The 10,198-nt window shown below is 36.1% G+C and overlaps 1 protein-coding gene across 1 annotated transcript; it reads left to right on the plus strand.

Moving 5' to 3' along the window:
• The first annotated feature begins 1,450 nt into the window (after positions 1 to 1,450).
• lysmd4 (LysM, putative peptidoglycan-binding, domain containing 4) lies at positions 1,451 to 9,305 on the plus strand. Its single transcript, XM_079825399.1, has 4 exons — positions 1,451 to 1,567; positions 3,126 to 3,415; positions 3,520 to 4,085; positions 8,720 to 9,305. Exons 2-4 carry the CDS (start codon positions 3,146 to 3,148, stop codon positions 8,742 to 8,744), a joined length of 861 nt encoding a protein of 286 aa, XP_079681525.1. The 5' UTR covers positions 1,451 to 1,567; positions 3,126 to 3,145; the 3' UTR covers positions 8,745 to 9,305.
• The last annotated feature ends 893 nt before the right edge of the window (positions 9,306 to 10,198 follow it).

A 10,198-nucleotide genomic window follows, 5' to 3' on the forward strand; every position in this document is an offset into this window, starting at 1 on the left:
CTCTCTAAGCCCGACTAGTCTACTAATATATATATATATGACCCCACAATGGCAACCAGAGGGCATTAGTAGACTAGTCGGGCTTAGAGAGGACTGACAAATGTCTCAGGGCTCCCTACATCAGTGTTCAAATGTGGATCAACTACGGCAGGCTCATGTCCTCCATCATAAACCGCTGAGCCTGAGCGTTGACCTGTGCTTTAGCAGGAGTGACTAAGGCGACCTGAAGCACATCAGAAGCACCTCAATAGCACCGCATGTTCTTACACAGCCCTGCCATGGTAATTGACTCCTGGACCAGGTCGGACAAGTTCCTCTGATGCTGACAAAGAATATTCTGACAAAGGAGGTGAATGAGGGACATGGACCTTTGGCAAATAGAGGTTTAAAACGCATTACTGTGAACCATCCTTGAGCAAATTGGTTTGAAATTACTGAAGATATTTGGCGCCATCTCGAGGTCAAACTGAGAAATGCTGCCTGGTTGAAAAGATGCTTAGGCACTGCCAGCACATTTATTGCAGGGTGATCTAGGGTGTAACGATACCCATCATGTCACGATTCGATACATATCATGATAATGAACTCACGATATAGTATTGCGATACTTCAGTCTCCAAGACATATGGTAAAAGGTTAACAAAAATGTATTGTTGAAATGTATGCATATCAGTTGATACATATGTCATACTTATAGATTTTTGTATCATATATTCTTCTTATTTATTAAAAGGAAGGATAGTTGAAAAAAAATACATCTCCATACTGTATATCTTCTTTTGGGTTGCACAGAATGTAAAAAAAAAAGAAAGAAATGATAATGAATTGATTAAAAGTGACATTAAAGACATTTAAATTGTTAAAAAATAATTCTAGCCTATTTCAAATCATTGCTGTACTTTTGAACTGTCCAGCTATTCATCAAAGTTGCGTGTTTCACAAAAAATTATTAGCTGTTTTCAACATGTAGAAATATTTTTGAGTAATAAGAAAGAAAGAAAGAAAGAAAGAAAGAAAGAAAGAAAGAAAGAAAGAAAGAAAGAAAGAAAGAAAGAAAGAAAGAAAGAGGCCTATATATAGTAGTAACAGTTGTTGAAAAAATGCCATAAAAAATGCATATCCACTCCTCGTAAGTGATAGACACCAGTGTATCACAACTAGGCTACACCTTTAGGTCTCACCTTCTGTGAATTACTACATCCTGTCGGTCGTGACACGTAAGACACTCCGTGTTCTCAACCACACTTAACATTGAGAGAAACTTTGTAGTCTTGGGAAACCAGTTGTCAATCCAGGTAATCCACCATGTCACTTTCATATAATACATGTTAAACGCCTGACACCAGATTTTGAAACAAAGGTGTCTATTATCTGCAAAAAAGTATCGCTCACGCAACCACTTATGTAACAGAACTCCCCTTCTTCTACGAGCTGATTGGCTGGAGGATCTGTCAATCAACACCAAATCCCTCACCAGCACTATCAAACTCGGTTGCGGTATGAAGTTCCTAAAATGACACTTTGGGGTATTTTTGTCGGCACGATGTTGCTGTTTTTGTCTAGAAAGGTGAGTGTTATTCAGATTCACATCAATAATGGGGAAAATTATGGAAAAAGCAGACTTTAACTTCGAAGTTGATACCATAAAATTAACTGCACATTACGAGTGTCGGCTACTGTAACCTTTATAAGTGTTTACTGTACACATACTCCATTTTATTCTTTACAAATGTAAGGTATGCTTTGTTTATTTTTGCGTTGTGTTCTGTGCAGTTTGAGGGGGGAAAGTTTTCAGACAATGTCATTTAATGTAACGGTGTTATGGACTGATCCGCTGTTGTTCCAGTTAAAGATAATAACCAGCTCCCAGCTTATTTTCCTGAAGTAGCACCACTGAATAGTAGCCTAGGTGTATACTTCTGAGCATTAACGTACTGTTTTGTGTTGTTTACATTCTTCAGTATGTGTCTCACTTTAGTTTCTAACTTTGCTAGAAACTTTTTATTAAAATAAAATGTATCTCTGCTTGCTATTATGAACTGACTGCAGAAGTTGTTTCTCTGGAATGGTTATTCAAATAATATGTTGGTGCTTGGTTCTTCAACTATGGGCACTTTTGGTCTTGTAGAAAATATATTTAATCTAAATAAAAAAAACACCCTAAATATGTCATTTTAGTTACTATCAATTTCCAACAATGTACATGGAACACAGGAGATTTATTTTCTGTCATGAACATTCCCACACTGTAATTTCCATCACAGTTTAAATAATTTGTTGAGTTTAATAGCATTATATATATATATATATATATATATATATATATATATATATATATATATATATATATATATATATATATATATATATATATATATATATATATATATATATATATATAGAAAGTGATGGAAATTACATTTTAATAAGTCTTTATAAGGCTAAATGTATTGCCTTTATATGTATCCTAAATACACTATAATAGTTTCATGCCTTTTGCAAAATTTGAAAAAATGACTGGAAACGATTGGAAACGGTGTGCAATAATAGTATTTGTTTACAAGTGATATTCACATTTTTTGGATTGAGGTTCTGGGACAATAAAGTATATAAAAATATAATTCATGAAAATATGGAAAATGTTTCCAATAAAGTTTTAATGTGACCTTCAACAAAATCAGTTTTAATATAAATCTCTCATAATAAATTAATTACTTATGAGCCTTAAAGGGCTCAGAGTTGAAGAACACTTCCAATACCGACCGTTCAGAAGTTTGGGGTAGTACGATTTTTAATCTTTTTGAAAGAAGTATTTTATGGCTGCTTATATTTGATCAAAAATCAAAATGTAGTAACAGTATTGTGAAACATTATTACAATTGTTATTATACATTGTCAAATGATCCTTCAGAAATCATTCTAATATGCTGATTTGGTAGAAGTTATTTTTTTAATGATTCTCATGTTCAAAACACGTTTTTCACGTCTTTTTTAACATTGTAAATGTCTTCACTGTAACTTTTGATCATTTTAATCCATCCTTGTTTAATAAAATGTTCATTTCTTTCAAAAAAATAAATAAATAAAATGTGTGTGTAAATGTAAGGCCATATGTATTCTTTCAGGAATCTGTCTAGTTGCAGTGATGAGGCGTGGAGATCCTCTCCCTCAAGCCTTTCAGGCTCCAGTGGACGTACATGCCAGTGCGGATGGCCAAGTGTACATGTTCAGACACAGACAAGATGAACCGGAAGCGTCATCGGAGGATGAGGAATTCAATGTCATGGAGCTCCGGCCACGGAGCAGAGAGTCGTCCTCACGGGAGAGAGAAAGAGTGGGAGAAATGCTTTTGCTAGAACGGGACATTTCCCATGAGGACAATCTCAACAAACTGGCCCTTCAGTATGGATGCAAGGTATCTAGTTCGATTGTGTAGGTCCCTCTCATATTCATCAACATTTATACTGTGCATCTTGCATGATTTGGGCCCTTAATCATAATCATCCTCTATGGTTTCAGGTGGCTGACATAAAAAGAGTGAACAACCTTTTTCAAGAGCAGGACATGTATGCACTGAAGTCCATCAAAATCCCTGTAAAGAAGCATGGCCTGCTAACCGAGGCCAACTCTGAGCTCAGGAACCCCCAGCACAGACCTTCCCATGATGCAGCATCATCAAACAGCGTTGAAGCGAGCGTCTCGGGAAGACCTCAGGTGCAGGAGTACACCAATTACCTTAAGGAGGTGGACAGTGACATTGAGCGTCTAATCCAAAACACAGACCCCACAGACGAGGCGTTTTCTGGTGATTCCTGGTTATCCAGACGATGGGGATGGAGAAGCCAGCGCTTGCGCAGCTATGGCGCAGACTGGGGGATCCAGTGGTGGAACGCTGTAGTTGCCATGTTACTCATTGGCATTGTCCTACCAATATTCTATGTAGTATATTTTAAAACTCAAGAGAGTGTTGAATCTGTAGTGGACAATGGAGTGGTCAACATATCTGTACCTACCTCAAACAGTACAGGGGTGAGCGTCAGCTCAGTGAACCCCGAGAATACATTGGAAAACCACCTTGAGAAAAAGCAAGTATAACAATGGAAAATATTGTATGCGTGTGAAGCCTATCATTTTCTTTGGTATTTTACAGATAAACTTAGTATTACAAGTTGACTACGTCTACAAGTCTTTGTAGACACTAATATTATGGTAGATTCACTTAAATGAATTGATCACCCATAACAAAATGGAAAGTTTTGGGTTTGAAAGACTAATATCGCACACTATCCCAATTCGTTTGCATGAAAAAAAGAGCAAACAGCGCATCATTCAAAAGTTTGGAGCGACATGAGGGTGAGCAAATGATGACAGAAGGGGCTTTAATTTCATTTGCATGAAGGTACATTTAAAGAGACAATTTAAAATGATATTACAAACCGAGTGTTAGTCTGTTTACACTATACTGAAACTGTTATTGGTTTCATGGGTGCTTTTATTTAAATTAATTATGAAATGGCTATAGCAGTTTTTGTTTGTGGAGAAGTCATTATGAAACGTATCTTATCTTTTCTCATAAGATCATACCGTGTGCCTTTGTAAATCAGTGCTTGATGAAATGAATACAAAGAAGAAAAAGCTAAACAATGCTTGATTATTATACAAAATTTGAGACTAAATGGTATTTTATGCTCATTTGTATCTTTTTTTTTTTTTATGGAAAAGCACTACAGTGCCAGCAGTGCCAAATAATGGATGTGTATTCAATAACTGTTTGTTAAGTCATTAGAAGTGCAATAAAAACAAGAGCAAAGCTCATGGGCTGATAGACACATTTTGACCTTTGAATTGTGACATTAAAACATTTCAATCGCGAGTACTGATTTGTGTATATTGCGTGGGGATGGCCAGTGGGTGAGTGAATAAATTTTTTTTTTAAATAAAACAAATAAGGAAAAGTTTTGTATTGGGTTCTAATGGTCAGATCTTAAGGTAAAGTATGCTCAGAGCTGGGGAGTAACTGATTACATGTAATCGGGATTACATAATTAGATTCCAAAAATTAAGTACTTAGTAATTCGATTATATTACGTTGTATTTAGACTACAGTTACTTTTTTTACTGACTGATTGCATGTTATTCTAACAATGGCAGTCATATTCATAATTCATTGATTCATAATTCTTTATTAATCTTTTAAATTTTCCTTTCTAAAAACGCCCACTGCTTGAGTCAGAAAGTCTTCCAGGTTTGTGGAATTAGACACACAGACCAGCCACAAGTCATGTGACTATCACTGAAAATCGCAATTGATCACTGGATGAACAGAAATCATTTAACTTTTATCAAGTTATTTTCTCAACATTGCATAGTGATTAACACATTAATTATTTTGTCTTTCAAACACATTGAAATGTACAAATTCACGTCATTTAATATTTACATGCAATGCAGGGATTCCAAAACTTTTTTGTTGGCTGAAATTTCTTTGACCTAATATATTTACTTGAAGTAACTCCTGAGATTTTAATTTGTAAATTAGGTCAGTAATAAAATTGTCAATAAAAATAATAATACAATTAAGTTCACGGTTCTCTGATGTTGGTTAATGGTCACATCACACATTTTTTTGGTAGTGTTTTTAGTTAAAAAATGTTTTAAAAACAATATTTCTGATTTAATTACTTAATAGCTGTTCATTAAACTCACGCATTCCTGCAGTTCCATCACAAATATTTATAATATTTAGTGCACTTCAACTTCATATTGTTAATAACAAAGAATTGAATATATTTTTATATCATTTTTTTATTTTATTTTTTAGTATGGTACAAGATTATCTACTCAAATCAATGTGATAAACAAGTTCAAAGGTAATCTAAAAGTAATCCAAAAGTAGTCAGATTATATTACCTTAACCCTCCTATATCTTTGTGGTCAATTTGACCCCATTCAATGTTTAACGTCTGTAAAAACACGATTGACATCCTTTTTTTGCTTTAGATTGAATTACTTTTCCTAATTTAATGGGGACAACTCTGTAAACATAAAATTAACATGATGATATTATTCCAATGTCCTGTACACATTTTGTTGCATCTGTGCTCCTTGGGTCATTTGACCCCAGGCTCTTTTAGATGTATAAAACATAAGAAATATAAAAAAATGTACACCCTTTTGTTAAGGTTGTTTTATTGAGGTCACTATAACATGCTATAATTGTATATATTCAATGTAAGATTCAAACAACTTCCCTCTGATTTAGGGCTCTAATCTAACCTAACCAAACCATACCTGTAGTATTGCGAGAACCACTAGTAGTTCACGTTATTATGGTCCTGCCCCACCACGTGAATGACAGGGTAGCCATAGTGCTGCTAATGTCATCAAAATGGTTTCAGGCCCCACCAGATATGCTGTCAGACATAAATGACCTGAGACATAAACTTTTGTAAAAAAAAAAATCATATTCTGGAGGTTTAAATTGCTGGGGTCAGATTGACCCCAGAGGGTAACAAATGTTACTAGATTTGAGGGTAACAGGAGGGTTAAATATGTAATGTAATGGAATACGTTACTAGCTACAATTTTTGTCCTGTACTTTGTAATCAGTAACCGATTACAATCTACCCAGCTTTCGCCTTTATGGTTGAATAAGGAAAAATGTGTTTTCAAATGGCATCTGTAATTCAGTTGTAGATCATTTACCAATTTAAAATGTTCCTTGTGTCCCTCCGAGTAATGTTTTGTCTAACGTTGCTTAGGGTCAGGGTTGTAAACAGAAGGAAAAAAGGGATATATTTTGGAATTGTGCCACAAAAAGCAGCCTAATGTTTTATGTAAAGTATCTTTAGGATTTTGCGTGTTTGAAGTTTTAGTAAGCTGTACAATCCCAATATACCAAGTGTTTCAACTTCTCGTTATTGTGGACACCATTTGGAGGCAAAAAGCACACTATTGGTGGTGAATTAAGGAAAAACAATTATGTATGGCTGTGATTTACCATTATTTACAGATTTATACCTTCGAGCCATGGTATTCTCAGGATAATGTTGTAATTATACACAAAGTTTGTACAAAGCTTCATTAAGGAAAAGTGTTGCAGAGACTGTGATTGTTGAACAGATTCTCCCAGAGCGTCCTAGAGCGCTAAAAATGTGGGTTAGACAGAAGAGGCCATTCTATTTGAGAGTGTACGTCAATGGAGATGTCTCTGCGTGGAATAATATTCTTTTGTGTGACTGGGTGCTGATCTTCAACATGTTCTGCATTACATTCATTCTGGAGCAGGGGCGGATCTAGAAAATGATTTATGGGGTGAAAATTATTTCTTGGAATGAGGACTGTGAGGGGTGGCAACAACAAAGCAAACAAGCGTTCAATCATCTATACTTCATCTATACTATAATTAAATACAAAGTATGGCCGCAAGCGGCAGTCATCAGAGTCTAAGCACCAATGGCCCATGTGGATGATTAGCAATCAGACTGAAATTAATCTTATGATGTGGTTTTTATAGAAAAGTCCAACTTGAATCCTCACTGGAGGTTGGGGTTTGAAACAGGTTACAGCAACACAGGTGTCAACAACTTTCAAAAGAAATCACTTAATGTTAGTCAAAAATCTCTAAGAAATGTTCACTGTCGTAAGGCATGTGATCATGATATATGCGGTGTGGACTCATCAACATTTAAGTGTGTCATAGGATGTCATTTCCATTTCAGACTAATGTAAAGATATCATTTGCATCTTAAAACTTAATCTGAAGCATTAACCACTAACCTAGGGTTAGTTCACCCAAAAATGAAATTCTGTCATTAATTACTTACCCTCATGTCGTTCGACAACCGTAAGACCTTTGTTCATCTTCGGAACACAAATTAAGATATTTTTGATGAAATCCGATGGCTCAGAAAGGCCTCCATTGGCGACTGACGCTAGGGGTTGCAGCCTTTAGGCTCCTTGTTAGTGCGTCCAACTCTCATGCCGGCAGACCCGGGTTCGAGTCCCACTTGGAGCGGGCGGTTCGAACAGGAGGGGTTACATTGGTGCGGTGACCCGGATGGCAGTGAGGTTTAGGGGGGTGAGTGTAACGGAGGCCAGCTAGTAGTTGCTGTCCGAGTAAACCTCACTCCTCTGATCTCAAGAAACACTCTAGCGACTGACATAGAATATGACGTTGAGCCGGCGTTCTCATAGATATGTATACGTTGAATTCTACATTGATTGTGCTTTAGGTCTTGGCGTAGTGCTCAAAATGGTGCTAAAGTGTGCATTTCTTGGATTGCAGCCTTTAGCCTCTTTGTTAGAGCATGTGTATCCGACTCTCATGCCGGCGGTCCAGGGTTCGAGTCCCGCTTGGTGTGGGCGGTTCGAAAATATCTTCATATTCTCGCGCATGTGCGTCATATTCTCGCACATGCGTCATGGTGCTTCGTGAGTTCACGTCAGAGGCCCAGATGGAAGACAAGAACTTTTTGAATTAAGTCGTTATTTAGATTTTTTTTTTGCACACAAAAACTATTCTCGTCGCTTCATAAAATTATTGTACCACTGTACCATTGTACAGTGTAATTATTGTAACCACTGTAGTGAGATGGACTTTTTAACAACGTCTTTAGTACCTTTTATGGGTCTTGAGAGAGGAAATGTCATTTCTGCCAACTGAGGCCTTTCTGAGCCATCGGATTTCAACAAAAATATCTTCATTTGTGTTCTTCAGGTCTTACGGGTGTCGAACGACATGAGGGTAAGTAATTCAAGACAGAATTTTCATTTTGGGTGAACTAACCCTTTAAGGCCCTTTTCATGTATTTAATTTCATTCTTTTATTTCTATAATATGTGTAGCTTGCAGTTTAAGTGTTTGTTTATTCATGCCACAAAAAGTCTTTATAGAAATAATGTGTTGAAAAAGACCAACAAAAAAAAAATGGAGAGCAATAATCATGTCTGGCAACTTGAAATAATTGGTGTCTATTAAAGTTATTATAAACATTTAAGGATCTATAAGCTTTTCACAGATTTCTATGTACACAATTTTTTATAAACCTGTATTGTCAGTACACCATAGTTATACAAATGAACTGAATAAATGCATTTCCATTCAAAGGGATGGTAACTGATAAACAATAAGCTTAAAAGATTCCTTCCTTTGGCTCCTTCTAGTGGACAACATCAATATCACAAACTTCATCTTTAATTTGAAATTACTGATATTTTAGAATTTGCAGTTAGCATTATACATTTATTCCAATTCGCCTTCGGTGCATGGACCCCGAATAACAAAATATCAATATCCAGGGCGCCAAGAAAAAAAAAAAAGAAAAAAAAAAAAATCCATATTTAACACTTTATAAAGTAAACTTTCGGCCGACCTGTTCAATCTATGGAAAAATTGTTGAAAGTTCCTCTGCCGATCGATAGACTAACACGAGCAGGTAGGCTCGTCATGACGTCACGGTCGCATCTTGAGTTTCACTTTCAACATTCAACACTTTTCCACATAAAGCAGTCGGTCGAAAGTTTACTTGATAAAGTTTTAAATATGGATATTTCATTTGTTCTAACACAAACGCGTCGATTCGCTTCAGAAGACCTTTGTTAACACCCCGGAGCCGCGTGGAGCACGTTATTTGATGGACAGATGCACTTTTTATGGACTTCAAAAACAGAGCAACTATAAATCCAATTCTAATGCTTGGATTAGCCTGGACTTTTGTAATATAACTCCGATTTTATTCGTCTGAAAGAAGAATGTCATATACACCTAGGATGACTTGAGGGTTAGTAAATTATGGGCTAATTTTAATTTTTGGGTGAACTATCCCTTTAAAATTCGTTACAGAATTCACTGCTTCGTGATTACATTTATATTTTATGCTGGGATAAATCTTGGTGGAAATGCTTTTTCTGGAGTAAGTTATTTTTGGAGTCTGCTTCCAAAGAAATACCTGTTTTATGTGAGGAGTGAAAAAAGGAGCAGTTTCTGCGTCAGGTAGGATTCATTTATGGCACTAGCCGCACGCACATTCATTTCATCCGTAAACTGTCAACTGAATGCGATCGCCAGTTAGTGGATGTGACGTCCATACATTTGTGTGGTCTTATTACATTCATCTGTCATTTTTTTTTAACTTGTTTTAGAGGAACTGGCTTGCAAACAAACATTGTCGTGTTTGGGCCTTATCTAGCAAGGAATA

This window comes from Gobio gobio, assembly GCF_949357685.1.
Source record: "Gobio gobio genome assembly, chromosome: 9".
In the NCBI taxonomy this organism is placed as follows: domain Eukaryota; kingdom Metazoa; phylum Chordata; class Actinopteri; order Cypriniformes; family Gobionidae; genus Gobio; species Gobio gobio.

Bases quoted from the DNA above. Each gene is read 5' to 3' on its own strand.
- lysmd4 (XM_079825399.1), top strand. From the start codon at position 3,146: ATGAGGCGTGGAGATCCTCTCCCTCAAGCCTTTCAGGCTCCAGTGGAC. The intron at 3,416-3,519 runs GTATCTAGTTCG...CTATGGTTTCAG, and splicing joins CCCTTCAGTATGGATGCAAG to GTGGCTGACATAAAAAGAGT. The intron at 4,086-8,719 runs GCAAGTATAACA...TGTGTTCTTCAG, and splicing joins GAAAACCACCTTGAGAAAAA to GTCTTACGGGTGTCGAACGA.